Consider the following 21400-nt stretch of genomic DNA (forward strand, 5'->3'; position numbering starts at 1 on the left):
ACCAAACTGATATAAACCACAAGGGAAAAATAAATTTTTAAAAAGCACTGCTTTCCCCTCTCACTGCTTGGGGCCACAAACAAAACTCTTCCTCCCCTCCACCACCAGCTACCAACGATCCCCACCCTGAAATCCATAAATGAACAACAGCAAGAATCACGAGTTTAGGAGACAATTTGAAAGGGGAATGACGACTTGAATTCCTGGAGCGCGAAGCGGGCAGCTGTGGGATTCCACCAGAGGCATTTTTATGGGATTTACTCCCTCTTTCCAACGCTGCCTGCCCTGATGGCTCCCGCTAGGACTGGTGCTGGATGACGGGGGTGACACAGGTGCAGCCCACAGTGATGATTCTCTTCTCCAGGCGATAGGAGGGGACGCAGCCGCGCTGCTCCCGCCGCAGCACCAGGATCTGCTGCTGGATGGGCACTGAGTTGAGGCTGTGGTCCTCCTGCCCCAGGGGGGTCACGCAGCCCAGCAGGCGGCACTGGGCATCAGCAATCACCCGCGGGAAGCGGTCGGGATCCTCGTCCAGCCTGGGAACAGGGACACAAAACTGATTTAAGCACCTGTGTTACACTGTTATATTTTTCTGGAAAAATTTCTTCGCCGGGATTTTTTTCTCCTGGGAAGCTGAGAAGCCTCAGAGGAAAAGGAAAATAATATTGTCCTGGATTGTCAAGCAATTGTATTCTATTTGCCATCTGTATGGCAGGTGTCTTCTGTTAAGTGGGCAGTTTTCCTTATCTCTTCCACAACTGGGGAGACAACTGATAACAGCTATTGAATGTCACTGCATGACTGATAAGGACTACACCATCCTATTGGGAGATGCTCCGCCCAGAGGGGAGAGCCAAGCATTCCTACCCGGATATAATCTGGAGATTCTGGAACACCAACACAGCTTCTCCATTGGATTTCCCAGAGGAACACTTGCTCTCTTTCCCTGGATTGTCAGAGTAAGACTGCACCCTGCTCCAGCAGAACCACACCTGACACTGTAGGAGGGCTGCAGCCACATTTCCAATGGGACTGCTACCAACACCCTGACCAACAGGGTGTCAGGTTGTGTCCTGACTCTGTCAGTGTTGATTTGGTTTACTGCATTGTTTATCTTTTTATTTTCTTCCCTATTAAAGAACTGTTATTCCCTGCTCCCATGTTTTTTGCCTGAGAGCCCCTTAATCTAAAATTTATAGCAATTTGGAGGGAGAGGGGTTTACATTTTCCATTTCAGGGGAGGCTCCTGCCCTCCTTAGCAAACACCTGTCTTTTGAAACCAAGACCAATATTACCTCATTTGCTTCTCCTGTGTTTTGCTGCTTTGGAATGTGTTTGGAGATTGTTTATCCAACATGTGAATTGTTTTGACTTAATAGCCAATCATGGTTCAGCTGTGTCAAGGCTCTGGAGAGTCTCAAGTTTTTCATTAGCATCTTGTTAAGCCTTCTGTAAGTATTTTTTGTCTATTCTTTAGTATTGTTTTAGTATAGCATAATAAATATAATATAATATAATATAATATAATATAATATACCATAAAATAATAAATTAGCCTTCTAAAAACATAAAGTCAAATTCATCTTTCCTCCCCACGACAGGGAACCCCAAAAATACCACACACTTGGACATCGTGGTTTGGTAGGATCTTCTAGTTTATATCTCCATCATCCTATTTAACCTGTGCTTTCTCACTGTGAGACACAAAGGATTTCCTTATCCTCAGTGGTTTCACAATGATTTCCTAGAAATGGAATCAGCACTGGCAGGGTAATATTGCTGTACTATTCTTTAGAAGCTGATGAATGGAGTGGAGCTGGGTTAAATAATACAGAACTCACAACTGGCCTATTCATTTTTGTTTGGTTTTAATTTCTGCATTTGGATGTTACTTTCTGTTAGGAAAATATGAAATTTCAATGTACTCACATCATTCTTTTCCTAGAAGAATAATTAATTTCATTATTATTTCAACCCCATGCAGCACTACAAGCTTGGGGCAGAGGGGTTAGAAAGGTACTCAGAGGAGCTGGGGAAGGGGCTGGAGCACCAAAAGTAGCTGAAGAAGCTGGGAAAGGGGCTCAGCCTGGAGAAAAGGAGGATCAGGAGGGACCTTCTGGCTCTGCACAACTCCCTGACAGGAGGGGACAGGCAGGGGGGTCAGGCTCTGCTCCCAGAGAACAAGGGACAAGAGGAAATGGCCTCAAGTTGCTCCAGGGGAGGTTTGGATTGGATATTAAGAAACATTTCTTCCCTTAAAGGGCTGTTAAGGCCTGGCACAGCTGCCCAGGGAGGTGTTGGAATCACCATCCCTGGAGGGCTTTAAAAGTCATGTGTATGTGGCACTTGGGGACATGGGTAGGTGGTGGCCTTGGCAGTGCTGGGGAATGGTTGGACTCAAAGATCTCAGAGGGCTTTTCCACCCTCAATGATTATATGACTGATAAAGACTGACAAAATGGTTAAAAACCGTTCCAGTTATAGCCCCTTGCACTGCAAACAGTTTCTCCTGAAGAAATCTCAGCCAGCATCAGAACCATATTCAAGGTTCTGGGCATACAATGAGAATGAACCACAGTCACCACAAAAAACCATTTGTGGTGTGGCACAGCCCTCACAATTTAGAGAACACCAGAACAGTTACCTGTAATCCCAAGGAGCAAGAGACCGGTTCCTGACATCATGGACCATCCCAAAGGCTTGATCTGAGTTGCTGATCCGAATGTCAACGTTCACTGTTGTGGGGAATTTGGGATCCTTTTGGTTCGGGCAGCCTTCCCTCAGCCTGGCAGAGGCACCAGCCTTTCTGTGGGGTGAGCTCCTCACAGTGAGGGCTAAAAGCAGCACCAAAACCAGTGACCTGAACTGGGAGAGAGAAAGGTGTCATTAGTCCTGCCCAGTCAGGAAAGAGAGAGCACAAAGAGCCAAGTCTTGGTTAGACTGGACCATCTTCATACTTGTGTTTGTGTGAAATGGGCCAAGATGAGCAAATAGCAAAATGATGTTAATAGAACTCATCATAACTGATGCTAAACTCTGATTTAAATTCTGGTTCGTGGTTGATTCTGCACAAGGAAGAGCATCTGCCCAACAAGCTATGAGGATCCTACTCTGTGGTCACACAGCACCACCTTTTCATCTAAAAACTGGGGCAAGGACTCAGCTGACCCCTGTGCCTAAGCTTAAAACGTTGCCCAGCCATGGCTTTCTCAGGACAGTAAAAACTGGCCACCCACAGCCATCTGCTGGAAATGGCCCTTTTCCCAAGAAAATCTGGGATTCTGGGCCCATTTCCAGCAGGCAGAGTTTTAGTAAATAATAGAATCATGGAATATCCTAAACAGAAAGGGAAACACAAGGATCATTAAGCCCAGTTCCTAAAAAGAAGACAAAATAAATGCAGGGCTTTTAAGAAAATCACAGGAGCTGACAGTGCTGCAAATGCTACCCAGGTTGAAATTCAAATGCATCCACAGTGAAATTTCAGCAGTTTTGATAACATGTTGTCTGCAAAAAGGACTCTGCCAATCCCACATCAGCAGTGCTGATGAGTGAGAGATAAATAAATAATGAGTGAGAGATAAATAAATAAATAAATCCATCACACCCTTGTCACTCCAGCACCAAGCAGCTGCATCAGACACACCCAGCATCCCATTCAGCTCCCAGCAAGACTGAAAGGGTTTCCTGCACAAATCAGGAGATCTGCACCCTGCTTTTCTCTCTTGCAGCAAATACATCTTATCCTTTGTTTTAGATATAGGTACTTACCCCAGCAGAGCTGCTGAAAGCCATGGTAACCTCCCTGCTGCTCTGGGTGGATGTTAGGGTGACAGGACAAGAGAATTCTCCTTCTCTGAGACCCTTTCCACCCTGCTTGTGTCTCAAAGCCAGTTGTGCTCTCCATTTTATAGCAAAGCTGAGGCACTGCCACCCTTTCCATTGCAGCACAGCTGGCTTACCTGACCCGAGGTTAGGAGCTGATATTGCAATTTTTAGCCCACTTCCTCCCATCTACCTCCAAAAAAGGGAAGGGCAAATACTACTACCAGCATCCCAAATCAGCCAATAGCATTTATTTAGGCAGATCAAGAGATAAGGAAAGAAAAAAAAAACCAAATTGTTTAGGCAGGTGGTTTTTTTTTCACTCCTTTCCACCCCCTTCTTTCTAATAATAGAGTTCTTTCACCACAAACTCATGTGGATGCACTTCCACGTGCCTCAAACAAGCCCAACAGCAGAGATCAGAGAGCTGCAAAGTCAGGCACCCAGCAGGGGTCTCAAAATGAGGGCAGGACATGGAACTTCACCATTTAACCTCCCTTCGACTGCACAATCCACACCCACCCCTTTTTAGGGATCTCTGTGTCCAGCAGGGACTGGGCAGGGGAAGAGTAAGCGCCATGGGGAATTCCTGCTGGGGGATAGATATCAGGGCACCAGGAGCTGGGACGCCTTCCCTGCTGTGGTGGCACATTGTGGAGAATTCTGGACACTCTTGCATGCCCTGTTAGGGCCCTGACCACCTTCACTGGCCTTGACCACCACCAGGAGCCCCATTCTGGCTCAGCTTTGACTCCCAGTCCCTGCCTGAGCTGTGCTGTTGGAATATTGGTCTTCTATCCTTTCTCTGGCCCTGTAAATTGGTGGACCTTGGGGCAGCATTTCTGCTGTTGGGCTCCTTGGACATGCATGGTGGGGAATGGAGCTGGAGCACAAGGAGGGGCCCAGATTTATGGAACAATCTGGAGCTAGTCCACTTTGATATCTTTAGTGTGGGAACCTAGGAAATTCCTCTGAGTGCCCTGGAGGACTTGAGACCCTGGCAGGGGGCTCAGAGACCTTGGCATGGAGTCAAAAACACCTGTGCCTTTGATTTTAACCCATGGAAACAATTACCAACTTTGTGCAAGGAGTTACAAGCCACAAGAGTTTGAATAGAATGATTGGGTAACCAATTGGGTAAAGTGAATTATCACAGGGTGAAAAAGCAGAATTTTGGTGTTTTTAGAATGGGGGTTCAGGAGGCAAGATGGAGGAATCTGGGCATGTTCTGCCTTTCTCCTTCTTCTTCTTAGCCTCCATCTTCTGCTGTCATGTTGGCACTTTTAGATTGGTTTAGAGTAGGAACTCACTGCCTAACATAGGTGATAGGTATTGGGAAATTATTGTAAATAAAGTAGATGTAGTTTTTAGTATAAAAGATAACACTGCCCCGAGGGTGGTCAGTGTGCCATGAACCAACCTGCCAGACAGACCTCAGCAGGCCAGAGAAAGAATGTTGTAAATAAGAAACAATAAACAACCTTGAGAACGAGAACAGAAGAATCCTGACTCTTTCTTTGGCTGCTGGGCTGGAAAAAGAGACTCTCTGACACATCTTGGGGTCATCATGACCACAGAGACCCCTGAGACTTCAGCACTCCCATGCACAGTTCCTTACTGATCACCTTTATCATTCCCTTTGCACACTTTGCTCCTGCACATCCAACAAGTCTTGCACAATCCCAAAACACTCTAATAAGTCCCATGGCCCTGTAGCCAGAAAAGTGGTGTGAGGAAAGCCTCTCCTGACTTGTCTGGTGGGACTCATGTGAGATATGTTGGGACTTGGGTTGACCATCATCCTTGAACAGCCCTGAAAGAGCTGGGTCAGAAGCTTCATTTGAATTCCTCCACCTGGTCCTGTTCCTTTGTGTTCAGGGAAGATTTAATCCCTCTCAATCACACAATCCTTACTTAATAATTAATAGGAGAGGCAGGCATGGAAATGGAAGTGGAAACAGGATTCTGCAGCCTGTGAGCCAGAAAGGAGCAGCCACCAATTGGAAAGCTGTTGCATGTGGTGTTTCCCTGGAGCACCAGGCAGGTCTCTTTGGGAGTAAAAGCTGTTTTTATGGCAGAAAAAAAAAACAAAACCCACATAACAACTTGATGAAGCTTATTTGTGGAGAAAAGCCCTGAGAGAAACCTTTCCCAAAGCTATGTAACCAAGCTGGAAGCAAAAGACTAAAGTGTAGGACTCTTCACACAAATTCATCTGAAGTAATTCAGGAAATCAACAGATTCATGACATTTTCAGTCCTACCAAAAAAAAAAAAATCAGAAACCTCTCACAAACTCACAAAACTTTCCAAGGAAAAGGGGCTGATGATGCCTGCTCTGCCACCTCCCTTGAATCACAGCAGCAGAAATCTTCAGTGACTGATGATTTACATCTCTGCAGGATGTTGTCATGACTTTGTGGTCTGGTTCAACCGACAGCTCAGAGCCCAGCCACTCTCCTCCTGTACATTTATCACATTTCAGGTTACCCAATCCACCTGAGGCAACACCAGTGCTGTGACACATTCTGTTCCTATTCTGACTGTCCCTAATATTCACCAGCGCATCGACTGAGATGCGACACAGAGCGTGGAGGAGCAAGAGAGGGTAGAATTACCAGAAATCCACTTTTTTTAGCCCAGAAGCTGACCTCCTTTTTTTCCCCCTGGGCGTTCACCCTGAAAGGAAAGGGCACTGCCATGAAAATGGGTTGGATTGTGCAGGAACGGGGTGGAGTGGAAACGGTTACGTGTGATGAAGCAATGATGTTGTCACACCCAACACCAGGTTGTGAACCCCCACCACCACTTTCCATTCACTTCTTGTGTCTTCAGCAGCTTCTAACTTCAGCAGGGATTCCCTCTTTGACCAGAATTTCCTATAACTGAACTTGTCTTGACGAGTTGAAGTTCGCTAAAAAAAAAATTTCATCAAAAAGAGGCCACCAAACATGAATCATCACAAGGGAGGGAAAATACTTTTATTCCTAGAATCACAGAATGACTCTGGTGGGAAGGGACATTAAAGATCATAGAGTTCCAATCCCCTGCCATGGGCAGGGGCACCTTCCACTCTCCCAGGCTGCTCCAAACCATGGCCTTGGACACTTCCAGGGATCCAGGGGCAGCCACAGCTTCTCTGGGCACCCTGTGCCAGGGCCTCCCCACCCTCACAGGGAAGATTTTTTTCCTTATATATAGGAATATAAAGTTATCTCAAAAAGCTTTTCCCTCTCACACATCAAGGGCTTGGAGCAGGGGTGGGGACTTGGAGATAAGAGTATTTTAATTCCACTTACAAGAACTCTTCTACTCGAGTTCCTATAAGGAAACAGCACTGCAGGATATGTTACACACTTAGGCTTAGGTTTTCATGGATGAATCACAGAATAATATGGGATGGAAAGAACCTTAGACCATCCAGTCCCACCCCCTGCCATGGGCAGGGGCACTTTCCACGAGACCAGGTGCTCAGAGGAGCTTCCACAGCTGAAATCACAGCCACTGAAATCTCCAGGTGACAGGGCCAAATAAAAATTTCAGCCTGTACTTCCAGCAGATTGCTCCTGCCTCTCAAGCCACCTTGGGCAATTTTTCCCCTTGTCAACAAAGACTCCTCTCCCAATTGCAAAGGATGTACCGAGGTGGGCACCACCACACGGGGATGGGAGTCACCCACAGCCTACAGCCAGCCCCTGGCTACAGGATAGGGAATTACCCAGATTTCTCTACCCTGGAGCTCCTCCTGGTGTCCTCTCATGGGAAATTCAGTATTGGTTCCCCAGCTGTAGGGGCAGGGAAAACACAAAACCATGGAATTATGGAATGGGCAGGGACACCTTCCACTAGTCCAGGTTGCTCCAAGGTCCACCCAAACTGGCCTTGGACACTTCCAGGGATCCAGGGGCCTCACCACCCTCATAGGAAAAAAATTCTTCCCAATATCCCATCTATCCCTGCCCCCTGGGGCATTTCCCAGTGAGAAACCATTTCCCCTTGTCCTGTCCCTCCATCCATTGTCCCAAGTCCCTCTCCAGCTCTCTTGGAGGCCCTTTAGCCACTGGAAGGGGCTCTTAAGTCTCTCCAGGCTGAACAATCCCAGCTCTGCCATCCCACCTCCAGAGAAGAGGATCTGTGTTTAACTTTTACCAGTTTTTGCAGTTTTCAGCCAGACCTTGCCTGAAGGTCCAAGGCTGCTCTGTACAGCACAATAGTGGAGAGATTTTTATAACACAAATAAAGATTTATGGCACCCAGAAAGAAGGGAGCTGTGCAAGTGTCCGGAGATTGGCAGTGACAACAGCAAACCTGTTCAGGGGTTTCTCCAAAGCTCAAACTCACAAAGACAAAAAGAAAAAGAAACTAAAGAAAAACCCAAACCTTCAGCATCTCTGGACCATGTGCAGCCAGAACTGGTCTGATTGTGTGCTCAGCTTTTCTTGAAAGTTTGCCATCCCCAGGACACGATCCCAGGCTAAAGGCAGGAGCAGGAGGAGATAGAATCCATCTGTGCCAGGGACACATTCCCTGGGCAGCTCTGAGACCTTCCAGGTTCCTTCCCTGGGGACAAAACCCCCATCAGGGGTGTGAAATCTGGAAATTCAAGCTGACCCATGGGCAGTGGAACAGATCAGACCACATCTGGCCCTCCATTGCCAGGAATTATCCTCCACAAGATGGGTGGGAAGGGCAGAACCAACAGGACAGACTTTAGGCACCTTTCCCTGTGAGACAAGCAGATCTAAGCTATATAATAAGGGCAAAATGGAAAAAAAAAAAAAAGGGAAATAAAGGTTTCACTAACAGTGGAGTTCTCATATTGCTTCTCATCACCACTACTGAATGCTGGATTTCTAAATCCAGATTTTTTTTATTTAAAAGCAGGAACTCTTTAACACCAAAGCTAAAAACAATACATTAAAAACACTGAGAATTTGCTCCTAGGTTTTTCCTTTCATCTCCTTGCAGAAACCTCTTCCCAAATACTCCACTCTGAATTCAGCAAGAACTTCCAGAGCTTCTTGCCAGAAATGCACAGCAAGGAAGTGCACAGACTTCAGCTCCCCAAAATCCAGCTCAGTCACATGAAGCATTCAAACACAAAGAGTCTCCAGGCTGAGAGTCCACAAAAAACTTGGGCTCCTCCACCCAGAGGCTCAGATTAAGAAGATAATGTCATCAGACACCATGATCTGGTTGTCATCCTGCATGTGGGCCAGGGCCACCTTCACCTCGGCAGCCGAGAAGGGCTCGGGGTTGTCGCGGTTGATGGATTCCATCACGTTCTTCAGGCCCACAGACTGGGCATGGGAGGCTTTGAACACCTCCAGGAGAGCAGCCTTGAATGCCTTCAACCTGGTCAAAGGAGGAGGAATCACCCTTGGAGATTGGAGAATAGACACAAATCCTTCCACTTGTTCCCAGCCTAGGATGCCTCAGCCCTTCCCCATTCCAGCAGCAGCACTCAGTAGGAAAGGCAAAAGCTGGAGCTGGGAGCATCACAGATGCATCTCCAGCATGGGACAACAGCCTGGAGACTGGGGAAGGTGGGACACAAAGGGACAGCCCCCACTCACCTTGGCTCAGACAATTCCACCTTCTTCCCTTCACCATCTCCTGAGGATTCAGGTGTTTTCGGAGGGTGTGCCTGAACTGGAGCAGAAGGAAGAGTTACCTTCACCCTGTGCCTGTTAACCAAGTACCCAGAGAGCAAAAATACTGGACTCAGGATGGGGGGTGATGTCAAACTGCCTCCCAACACTGTTATTTATGCTGTGGTTTGGAGGTGGATGGAAAAAGTTAATCAGCAATAGAATCACAAAATGGTTTGGGTGGGAAGGGACTTTAAAGATCCTCCAGGTCCAACCCCTGTCATGGGCAGGGACAAGTTCCACAATCCCAGGTTGCTCCAAGGCCCATCCCACCTGGCCTTGGACACTTCCTTGGATTCAGGGGCAGCCACAGCTTCTTTGGGAACCTGTGCCAGGGCCTCACCACCCTCACAGCCAAGATTTCTTTCCTAATAGCCCATCTAACCCCATCCCATATGGATCTGTGGCTCTGAATGGTACTGTACCACACCAAGGACCACAGGTGACAGCAGCATTGCTGCTCCCCAGGCTGTGCAGACCCAGCAGCACCCTCAGGAGGAGCCAGGTGTCACCAAACCCAGGGACTCACCCTGTGGCATCTCCTCCTCAGCATCACTGAAGTCGTACGGGTCGTAGGAGCCCTCCTCACCTTCCGTGCGCGCCTTCTTCCTTCTGGGAGGGGAAAAGAGAGGTCAGCCAAGGGTTTGGGTTGGAACGGACCTTAAGGATCATCCTGTTCCACCCTCTGCCATGGGCAGGGACACCTTCCACTATCCCAGGTTGCTCCAAGTCCTGTCCAGCCTGGCCTTGGACACTGCCAGGGATCCAGGGGCAGCCACAGCTTCTTTGGGCAACCTGTGCCAGTGCTACCCAGCCAGCTCTTTATCCATTAAATAATGATGTTCCTCTACTACAAATGGGGTGGGACAGATCACCTGGGTGAGCAAAACATGGAGTATTTCTCCATGGCAATCCCAGAAGAGGCTGGTGACCTTTGCACCATGTCCCTCCCACTCCCTTGCTCTGGCTCCTACCTCCTTGTCCTGCGCTCCTCCTTGTCCTGTGACTCCTGATCTTCCTCTTTCTCAGTCTCTGAGTCATCATCCGCTGCCTTCCTGCGCTTTTTCTCCTTCTCCAGCACCTGTGTGGCAAAGGCAGGATGGACTCAGACCTCATTTTCACTCAAGCTGCTTTTAAGGACCAACTCCAAGCACCCAAAATCCCAAAGTGATGGCTTGATCCCACACTGTGTCCAGGGAAGTTCACACCAGCAGCCCAGGGTGCTCAGCTTGCACCAAGCCCAACCTTTTCCAATCTCAGGATCCCCTGGGAACAGAGGGACACTTTCCCCCCACCTTTTTGAAGTAGGCAAACTGCACCAGCTCCAGAGCTGCCTCAGCATCCTGCATATCCACAGTCTTGTTCATCCTGGCCTTGGCGTGGGCTGTGGAGAGGCGGATCAGGGTCTCCAGGGTCCGGGCTGTGATGGGGGAGGTCTGGGGAGACAGAGAGAGGTGTCTGTGTGACCCTCACAAGGCCAAGGTGGAAAAGACCCATAAGAAGAGAGGCCTGTGCCTCAGTTTCCCTCCTCCTGGCCCAAGAAGGAGCTGCTCCCAGGGCTCACCCTGGCCACATCTGAGTTCATCTGGCTCTGGCTGCGCAGGCGGGAATACTCCTCAGCAATGTAGCTCGCCGCCTCCTCGGTCAGCACAGGCTTGATCATCTTTGCTACATGGATGTACTTCCTCATGAACTCCATGCTGACAACCTTCTCCCTGCAGGAATGCATGTATATCCATATTATCCACAGTGGGGATGGGCTTCCCATCCATTTATACCCCCTCCAGGGGCATCCAGGTGTGTAGGGAATTCAGCTCCAGATGTTCCCCACCTGCTTGGCACGAGAGATCAAGCAAGGCTCCCTTAGCATCCTACCCATGGATCAGCTGGAGCATTGCTGGCACTGTCTGGACACTCAGGCCAAACCCATGAGCCCACAGTGCTGGACACCCTCAGGGAGCTCCAGGGGATGAAGGACTCACTTGCGGCGGTTGGGCCCGTGCAGGAGGTCATCGTGTTTCTCATAGACCTGCAGCTCCTGCTCCTCCTCCTGCATGAAGTCAGGGTCATCCGTAGCCAGCATCTCCACGGCACTGCCTAGGGGCATGGCTGGAAGGGGGAATGTACAGAGAACAGGATTTTACCCTCTGAAGCAAGAGCTGCCACCGAGGGGCTCATCCCTTGGCTGAGGAGGGGCGGGACTCACCATCCCCATCCTGCTCGTTGGGGTTGCGGTAGCGGTGCATCCGCAGGACGTGGTCTGAGATCTCCTTGTCCTGCTCGGGGTCCATCTGGTCCAGCACGATGAAGAGCAGGTCAAAACGGGAGAGCAGGGAGTCCTGCAGGCCAATGTTCTCCATGGGAGTCTTGTACTGGTCATACTGGGGAAGGACGGCATGAAGGGTTACACGAGAGCCTCATGGGTGAGCCCTGGCTGCCAGGGAGGCTGGGAGGCCAGGCCTAAAAGGATGGATGGATGGATGGATGGATGGATGGATGGATGGATGGATGGCCACTTTTCCCCTCCTGCAAGGCTCTTACTTCCAAGGAAAACAAATATTTTTTTAGATCCCTGATCAGACACCAAGACTGAGGCTCATCACCAGCATAGGGTCCACTAGGCTGCCCAAACACCCAAAACATGGTGAGAAACCCCAGGAGCTCCTCTCTCCTTCAGCAAAGCCATGACCACAACAGACACCAAACCAACAAGGTCTTTGCTGTGCCACGCATCCAAGTCACTTGTTTGGGAGTATAGGAATGTGCTCCCTGTTGACAGAGTGACAAAGCTATCCTTTGTCCCCTCAAAAAGGAAAGAAGGCCAGAAGTTTCTCTCCTTGATTAGGTAAAAAAGACACTTCATAGGACCTTAGGGACTTCACCTCAAACTTAAGGAGAGCTAATTGGACAGAAGCCAAAAAGTCCTGCCTAGGCAATTAACTAGAAAAAGAAGAGAACAAAGAAACTAATCGCTTTTGTGAAGTGTTTTACCAGGAGCAAAGACCTCCTGCACCTGGTTTGCTTTTTCTCTGTTATTTTGCTTTTTATTAAACCTTTTTCGTTTCTAATGCTGCAACAGAAGCCATCCTGCTGATTTTTATGCCTCCAAGGGTAGCTGAGCTATCTTGGGTATGTTATGGACCTCCAAGAGCTTATGAGACCTAGCTCAAGGAGGCTATTACAACATGGTGGATCTTTTGGAATTGACCAGCTGCCTCCTCCCTTCTCCAGGGAAGGGTAACAGCAGCACTCACCCGGCCGTAGACGGGGTTGGCGGCAGCCAGGACGCTGCAGCGGGAGTTGAGGCGGGCCTGGATGCCAGCCTTGGCGATGGTGACCCTGCCCTGCTCCATCACCTCGTGGATGGCCGTGCGGTCGATGTCGGACATCTTGTCGAACTCGTCGATGCACACCACGCCCCGGTCGGCCAACACCATGGCTCCCGCTTCCAGCCGCCGCTCCCCTGGGATGGGACGGGGGAAAAACAGGGTCAGCCACCCCCCACTGGCCCTACACATCTCCTGCCCTGCCGCACCCATCACCCCTGGGATGAGGGTGAACCTCAAGGAGCTGCAGAGTCCTTCTGGGTTGCTCTGTGACCCAACTCTACAGCGGAGAATGCTTAGGGAAAGGATCAGGGTTAGGAATGTGTTCCCATGAGGAAGGCTGCTGCTAGCCTGTGGGAGTACCAGTCGTTGGTTTATCTGGGTCTGGATTGAAGGCACTTGAGACAGTAATTCGTGTTCGGACTCATGTGTTTAATATTTCTTATCTGTAAAACAGTCTCATTACTGTGAGTTCAGCAACTTTTCATTAGAAGGCACAAAATGGCCAACAATCTCTTGTTACAAGGTCTTTTAAGACTAAACTATCCATTTAAAAACTGACACCTGGATTATATTCCCTTTTAACCCAATAACTGATCCCAAAGAGCCCACAATGTGGACTTTTCTGCCCAATTACAAAATTCCACCCAAATCCATGAAGAAGAAGGAAGAAGAAGCATTGAAGAAGAAACCCAGGATGACACCCTGTGCCCTCCATCTTGCTTCCATCCACAATATACTAAAAATTACCAAAACCTCACCAAGTGATACACCTACACTACTCTCTATAATCTATTTCACACTTTTGTGGATTCCAGTCTATCTTGAAGTCTAGGAAACTTTCTCCAAAAATGAGGGCCAAAGTCAGTGCTCCGCTGGGGGTCAGGGCACCCCAGAGCAGACAGAGAAATATTCCCAGTGCCCTGGGTTTCCACACTAGCCCTCAGATGTGGCACCAAGTGGAAGAAGAGTAAAGAAAACCACCACCTAAGAGAGGTGGAAAAAAATATCCCAAAACACGGGATCCCATGATCCTGAATGATCATTAACATAAAGCTTCTGGTGGAGCAGGTCCTGCAAGTGTCACTGCAGAACCAACACCATAAAATCACTAAGGCTGGAAAAGGCCTCCCAGATCATTGAGATGAGCAGCCTTGGGTGGCACAGAGTCCCTGCCAGGAGCTGACAGCCACCACCCCAGTGCTCCTCACCTGTCTCCTGGTCCGTGGTGACAGCAGCGGTGAGGCCGACGCCGGAGGAGCCCCGGCCGGTGGTGGGGATGGCCCGGGGTGCTGTGCTCAGCACGTACCTCAGCAGCTGGGACTTGGCCACAGAAGGGTCTCCTGGGATGGAGAATGGCATGTTTAGGAATAACTCATCCCCTGGATACCAACTGCACCACCACCCTGTGTCTGGTTTGGGGGTGTTCAGAGCCGGGGGAGGTGGAGGGGAAAGGGGATAGAAGGGGTTTGTTCAGACTTCATAACATAAGGAAAGCAGATGTTCTTGCTACTATCATCAATAAATCCATGGGAGGAAATAGGGAAGATGGAGATAAGAGACTTGAGGTGATGGGGATGGGACAAGAAGCAATGGGGACAATTCAGAATACAGGAAACTCCAATGGGATATCAGAAACAAAAAAAAAAAGTCTCCTTGACCATGGGCAAACACTGGGATAATGGCTCACAGAGGTTATGGAATCCCCTACAACCATGGAATGGTTTGGGTTGGAAAGGACATTAAGAGTCACTTCATTCCACCCTCTGCTGTGGGCAGGGACACCTTCCTCTATCCCAGGTTGCTCCAAGCCCCATCCAGCCTGGCCTTGGACACTCCCAGGGATCCAGGGACAGCCACAGCTTCTCTGGGTACCCTATGCCAGGGCCTCCCCACCCTCAGAGTCAAGAATTCCTTCCCAATATCCCATCTAACCCTGCCCTCTGGCAGTGGGCAGGCATTCCCCCTTGTCCTGTACTTCCAGGCCCTTGCTCCAAGTCCCTCCTCCAGCTCTCCTGAAGCCCCTTTAGGCACTGGAAGGGGCTCCAAGGTGTCCAGGCTGAGATTTCTCCAGGCTGAACAACCCCAGCTCTCCCAGCCTGGCTCCAGAGCAGGGGAGGTCCACTCCTTGCATTCCTGTCCAAGGTTTCCTCTGCACTCCTTCTAACAGCTCCACACCTTTCCTGTGCTGATGACTCCACATCTGGACACATCTCCATCCCTGGACATGTTCAAAACAAACTGGACATGTCCCAGAACAACCTGACCTACCAGTGACACCAGCTCAGCCCTGCACACATCCCTGAACCAGGAACCTCCAGATGTCCTTCTAACCTCAGCTACTCCACAAAACTCAATCCAGAACCTTCCCTCACCCCCAACAACACCAACCAAGGGTGCCTCTGCCCAGCCCTCCCAGACCTATCAGCAAGATGTTGATGTCTCCTCGGATGCGGCTCCCGTTGTCCAGGATCTTCTCCACCCCTCCCAGCAGCATGCAGAGAATGGCCTTCTTGATGTACTCATGCCCATGGATGCTGGGAGCCAGGGATCTGGCCAGCTGGTCAAAGATATCCTAGGCAGAAGAGGCAGAGCATGGTCTGTCACAGGGGCTGGAGCCAGCAAGAACAAGCAATACTTCAAAATACTTCATTTCAGCCCAAATTTCAGCTTATTTCTATCACAGAGCCACATGGATGAAAATTATTTGGAAAGGAGAAGACTGTTGGCCAGAGTTTTCTTTCACAGTGAGATTTATCTGAAGTCCAGGACCATCTTGTCACTGTCACCCAAACAAGCACTGGAAGCAGGGAGAGCAAGGCTTGCTACTCTCTGTGCTACAAAGGAAAGCTCTGAGCATGAGAGGCTGGGGCAGAACCCTATTACCTCAGTCTGGGGTGAGAAAAGAGGTGTTTCTCCTGCAGAGCAAATTCCCTGGAAACCTGCTGGTAGGGTCAAGACACAGCAGAGCTGCCAGCAGGAAGGATGCTCTGCAAGCAGTACAGAAGCAGCAAGAAAAACAACAAAGCCTGATCACAGTCTAAACAGAAACTTCAAAGAAAATTAGTTAGATAATCCAACAACCTCCTAAGAGGGTTGAAGAGTTGCTTGCAACCCAACAAGAACCTCCTTAGCCACATGCCAAGCTGAAACTTCATGCCTGGACACAAGATTTAGATACCTTGGAGCGGCTCTTGCTGAATCTCTTGATCTTGGCCACATCTGAAGCAGAGTAGAGAGGCCGGAGGTCTTTGCTCATCTGCTTCACGTGGCAGGCAATGAGGATGGTCCTGGAGAAGGGACACAGCTGTGGTCAGCTCTGCAAACCCCACAGAGACAAAGCAGAAGCTTCCACAGGGCCATCACTTGCTCTAGGAAGCCCTGGAAAGGGGTGGGAAGCTTTGACAGCTGTAGCACCCTTGATCTGACTGTGCTGGACCATCAGTGGAGCATCTTTTAAAAGCATCCAAACCCTTCTGGGCACAGCTGGAAGTCTCAGCTGCATATTGTGAGGGGAGGTCTCACCACAGATTAGAGCTTCCTCACGAGGGGAAATGGAGAAGTGGCACCAATTGGGTGCTCTGGTGACCAGTGACAGGACCCAAGGGAATGGCTGGAACAAGGTCAGGGGAAGTTTGTTTTGGATATCAGGGAAAGGTTCTTCCACCAGAGGGTGGTCAGGCACTGACCAGGCTTCCCAAGGAATGGGCATGGCCCCAAGGCTGCCAGAGCTCAGAAGAGTTTGGACAACACTCTCAGGGCTGCACAGGGTGGCATTACTGGGGTGTCTTGTGCAGGGCCAGGAACTGGACTCAGTGATCCTTGTAGGTCCTTTCCAACTCAGCATATCTCATAAATAGGATCAAGGTGCAAACCGCTTCCAAGTGATTTAAGCCGCTGTTTGACCCAACCCTCTGATGGCCACCTGCCAGATTTCACCTTCCAGAGACCCAGCCAAACAGGGTGAGAGGGCTGAAGCCCCAGGAAGACCCACCTGAAAGTGCCTGAAGTGTAGCCCCCTTTCTTCCCTGGCAGGCAGCGGTATGTCCCCACCACCTGGATGCGGTCCCCAGGCTTCACCTTGTCCACCAGGTCATCGTCCAGAACCACGTCCACCGAGCGTGGCAGCTGCCCTGCTGGGGCCTTCTCAGGCATCTCCTGGATGGTGATGGTCTGGTGGTCCTTGTAGACTGAGAGGCCAAACTCTGTCTCCAGCGGGTTGTTCTCTTCATCCTAAAGCAGGAACCCAAATTAAAAGATGAGCACCATTTTTCAGGAGAGCAGGGAGGACACGGGGTGCATCACCCACCTGCACAAGGCTGCTCAGCAGGACTGGAGGCTGGGGCTCAGCAGCTCCATCCTGAAGCTGGCACATTTTCCCTAGAGGAACCTGCTGCTGCTTCACCTCACCTTTGTAGGGTAGATGGAGCTGGATGGGAAAGCATCCAGGGAGGTCATGTCTGTGTATCGGCGCTCAATTGTTTTCTTGGTAGCTGGGCAATAATGGACACTCCGGACAACTTTGGGACGCACCAGAGAGCCTGGGATTGGAAGAAAGGAGTTAGGGGCTGGGATGTCCCACCCCTCTGTCAGCAGACAGCCCCCAAAAGGGTCTCCAACATTAAAATTACTTGGGTCACAACTCACTGTCAAACATAGGCAGGACTGACTGATTTTAAAGACCATCCCAACACTCAAGACCTTCAGCCAAGCTCCCTGGCCCAGGTTGCCAGGGAAGGAACATTTGAATTGGAAGGAACATTAAAGATCATGTTTCACTCCCTGCCATGGCCAGGGACACCTTCCACTGTCCCAGATTGCTTCAAGCCCCATCCAACTTGGCCTTGGACACTTCCAGGGATTCAGGGGCAGCCACAGCTTCTCTGGGCACCCTGTGCCAGGACCTCCCCACCCTCACAGCCAAGAATTCCTTCCCAATATCCCATCTAATCCTACCTGCTGTCAGTGTAAAACCACTTCCACTTATCCTCTTGTCCTGTCCCTCCAGACCCTTGTCCCAAGTGCCTCTCCACACCACAGCTCCTGGAGGGCTCCAGCTCCTCCACACCAAACCCCCAGCCCCTCCACACCCACAGCCCCTGGGTGTCCCCCAGTCTCACACTTGGTCACGATGCCCTCCACACAGACAATGCAGCTGAGGAAACAGGCTGTGAGTGTCCGTGGGGACACGTGCTTGGAGCCAAAGCTGCCCTCCAGCCCGATGTAGAAGTCCTCGTACTGCTTGGCGTAGGTGGCGTCGACGGAGGCGACGAAATCCTTCAGGGCACGCTGGAAGGCAATCAGCTCCTCAAAGGCATTGCTCAGGAGTCTGCAGCACAGGGAGGTGACAAAAGAGGGTCAACCCCTTCCTCATCAATGCTTTTTCACATACCCCTGCTTGCTCCACAAGTTTATCAGGAGGTGAAAAAAACCTGAAGTCTATCACAGCTCTGTGTGACGTGCACTGGCACCAACAGCCAGGAGGAGAACAATTCCAAGCACATCTAGAAAGCCTCACATGACCCTGGCTAGACTGGTCCAAAATATCCCTGAGCATCCTCAAAAAGGCTGAGAAAAGTGGAGTTGCTCAGCCTGGAGAAGAGAAGACCTTAGAGTCCCTTCCAGTGCCTAAAAGGACTCCAAAACAGCTGGATAAGGACGTGGCACAAGGGCATGGAAGGAGAGGACAAGGGGGAATGGCTTCATGCTCCAGAGGGCAGGGATAGATGGGATATTGGGAAGGAATTGTTCCCTGTGAGGGTGGGGAGGCCCTGGCTTTCACCAGAGGAGAAGGTTTGGTGCTTTCTTGTGACAAATGACCTGCAGAACCAGGGCTGGACCTTTGAAACCCCTCTCAAGCCCAGTGCCCCAGGTGTCCCCTGGTGCCCCACACCCACCTGCTGGCTCTCCTCTCGTTCTTGCGCCGCAGGTCGTTGATGTTGACGATGAGCCGATACTGGTTCTCACTGATCATGTCCCTGACCTTGCTCTGGTAAATCCCTTGGTCTTCCTGCAAGTGGGAGTGGGGGAAAGAAACCCAAAAAGCGACTCACTTTGCATGTCTGCCTGTGTGAAAAAACCCCAGGAGCCCATTCCTGCAGAGCTGGATGCCCTTTATCCCACCAGCTAAGCAGGAAGGGGCAACACAGGGACCAGGTGCTCCCTAAACCCCGGTAGGAATGGGGGGACACAGGGACCAGGTGCTCCATAAACCCTGGTAGGAATGGAGTGACACAGGGACCAGGTGCTCCCTTAACCCCGGTAGGAATGGGGGGACACAGGGACCAGGTGCTCCCTAAACCCCGGTAGGAATGGAGAGACACAGGGACCAGGTGCTCCCTAAATCCCGGTAGGAATGGGGGGACACAGGGACCAGGTGCTCCATAAACCCTGGTAGGAACGGGGGGACACAGGGACCAGGGCCTCCCAATTCCCGGGGTCATGGATTAGGGGAGGCGGACGGGCACAGGGACCAAGTGTTCCCGAACTTCGGGAGTAGACATGGGGCGAGGGCGCACAGGGATGAGATGCTCCCCAATCCCCGAGGATACAGTGGGGAGGGGACATGGGGACACTGATCAGGTGTCCCCCAACCCCAGGGGACAGGCAGGGGACGCAGCACCCGCGCCTCCCAGCTCGTCTCACCTCATCGTCCAGGAAATCGAGGTAATCGCGCTGCGCTTCCCGCAGCTCCGCATCCTCCAGCCCGCCCGCCGGCGCCGCCATTCTGCCGGCCGACCTGGGACGGATCCCGCCGCCGCTGCTGCTGCCGCCGCTGCTGCTGCTGCCGCTGCTGCTGCCGCTGCTGGTGCTGCCGGGGAAGGCGGTGAGAGCCGAGGGAAGCCGGCTGGGCCCGCGATCAGATCAGGGCCCGCGATCAGATCAGGGCCCGCGATCCGCCCCCGCCGCGCTCCCGTTTCGCGCCAAACGCGGCTCCTTTCCCGCCACAGCGCGGGAAACCCGCCCTCGGCCCGCCCCTTAGCGTTGCTGATTGGCTGGCAGCTCCCAGCACCAGCCAATAGAACTGCGAAATAGTGATGGACATGACGTTCAGCCAATCAAAGCGCGGGGGCGGTGCACGGGCGGGGCCAAGGCGGGGTGCCGGGGATCGGATTTGATCCCCGGTTCCGGCTCTTGGAAGTCACCGAGGGGCTGAAAATGCCGCTTTAGGGAAAAATGAGTATTTTAAAAATCAAACACGAAAACAACAAAAAACAACCCAGATAGAATCCCAAACTAAGAAACCCCCCCCTCAAAATAATTAAAAACTAATTAAAAACTAATTTAAGGTATTGGTTTTTATATCGTATTTTGTGTATTTTGGGGAGCCCCGTTTCCGGGTGTTTTCACCCCGTACAGGCTGGGTGGGCGTTGCTTTTTCCTCCCAGTGTGATTCCAGCAGTTTAGGGGTGACCACACAAAACCGACCGGTCTTGTGGTATTTGGGATGGAAAAGGCGATTTTGGATGTGTCTTAGAATCCCAGAATAAATGTTTGGGTTGGACAGGACCTTAAAACCCATCCCATTCCACCCCCTGCCATGGGCAGGGACACCTTCCACTGTCCCAGGTTGCTCCAAGCCCCATCCAGCCTGGCCTGGGACACTTCCAGGGGTTCAGGGCCAGCCACAGCTTCTCTGGGAATTCTATTCCAGGGTCTTCCCATCCTCACAGGGAAGGATTTTTTCCCCAATATTCCACCTAACCCCACCGACTGGCAAGTTAAAAACCAGTCCCCCTTGTCCTGTCACTATCTGCTTATGTAAAAACTCCCTTTCCCTCTTTTTTCCAAGCCTCCTTTAAGCCTCCTAAGAGGAGGAAGAAATTCCTGTTGTAGGCACGAATCAAAAGGTGCCGTTGCCTACAGGGAAACCTGCTGCTCCCCCTTAAAAAACGATCACAGTATCCCTTAAAAATATTTATCCAAACTGTTTAAAAATAGAAAAAGAAAAAAAAGCATGACAAAATATTTTGTTCAGCAGGGCACACCGTGCACACAAAGTTGGCCGTGTCCCCTGGATATTGTAGCTCAGAGCAGTTTTTCCAGGGTAATCCTGGGAATAAATACTCACCCCGGGGTCTGCTGGGCTGTGCAAACCCTGAGGCACAGAATTCCCGCTGCCTGATCTCTCCAGAGGGAGCAGCTGCGATTGGTGCTTCGGAAGAGGAGCAGGAAACAGCCTTTGCCCCGTTTCCCATTTTCTGCTTGTGTGCCTGGATCAGATCCCTCACTGGAAATGCCTGGCAACTCTGTGGCTTGGGATACGTGCAGCCCAAGTCCTGGCTACTTGTCCTGCTCCTGAGAGATTTTTTTCACATTGCTCTGTGTCAAAGTGAAAGTTCAGAGTTTCATTTTTAGGCATTTTAGCCCTCTTCTGGAATAATTTGATGCTGTATTTAGTTTGGCAGGTTGGCATAAATAAAGAATCTTCTGCTTTATTGCTGCTTTCTTACTTTTTCTCTTCTTTCCCTTTTCCTTTTAATTTCTTTTCTTTTTTCCTTTCCATTTTTCTTATTTTTTCCCTTTAATATTCCCTGGAATAGCTTCCAGCTTCCCTGCTTCTGCACACTCAGCAGGACCTATTTCCCTCCAGCTGCTC

The 21400-nt window shown here is 50.5% G+C and overlaps 2 protein-coding genes across 2 annotated transcripts; both read right to left on the bottom strand.

The window, feature by feature from the left end:
* Positions 1-298: 298 nt before the first annotated feature.
* LOC139593626 (interleukin-17F-like) lies at positions 299-3795 on the bottom strand. Its single transcript, XM_071434833.1, has 3 exons — positions 3772-3795; positions 2645-2865; positions 299-536 (listed from the first exon to the last, which is right to left on the bottom strand). The coding sequence occupies exons 1-3, from the start codon at positions 3793-3795 to the stop codon at positions 299-301; spliced, it is 483 nt and encodes a 160-aa protein (XP_071290934.1).
* A 4879-nt stretch (positions 3796-8674) lies between these two features.
* Positions 8675-20982, bottom strand: MCM3 (minichromosome maintenance complex component 3). Its single transcript, XM_071447464.1, has 18 exons — positions 20873-20982; positions 19447-19612; positions 18699-18811; positions 17922-18130; positions 17212-17342; positions 16796-17034; positions 15983-16091; positions 15223-15376; positions 14013-14144; positions 12730-12938; positions 11682-11856; positions 11458-11584; positions 11040-11190; positions 10771-10911; positions 10450-10556; positions 10005-10087; positions 9401-9476; positions 8675-9179 (listed from the first exon to the last, which is right to left on the bottom strand). The coding sequence occupies exons 2-18, from the start codon at positions 19525-19527 to the stop codon at positions 8981-8983; spliced, it is 2436 nt and encodes an 811-aa protein (XP_071303565.1). The 5' UTR covers positions 19528-19612; positions 20873-20982; the 3' UTR covers positions 8675-8980.
* Between the last annotated feature and the right edge of the window lie 418 nt (positions 20983-21400).

The sequence above is a fragment of the Agelaius tricolor genome, unplaced genomic scaffold (assembly GCF_023055355.1).
Source record: "Agelaius tricolor isolate 1412-34295 unplaced genomic scaffold, bAgeTri1.0.p SCAF_1, whole genome shotgun sequence".
NCBI lineage: Eukaryota > Metazoa > Chordata > Aves > Passeriformes > Icteridae > Agelaius > Agelaius tricolor.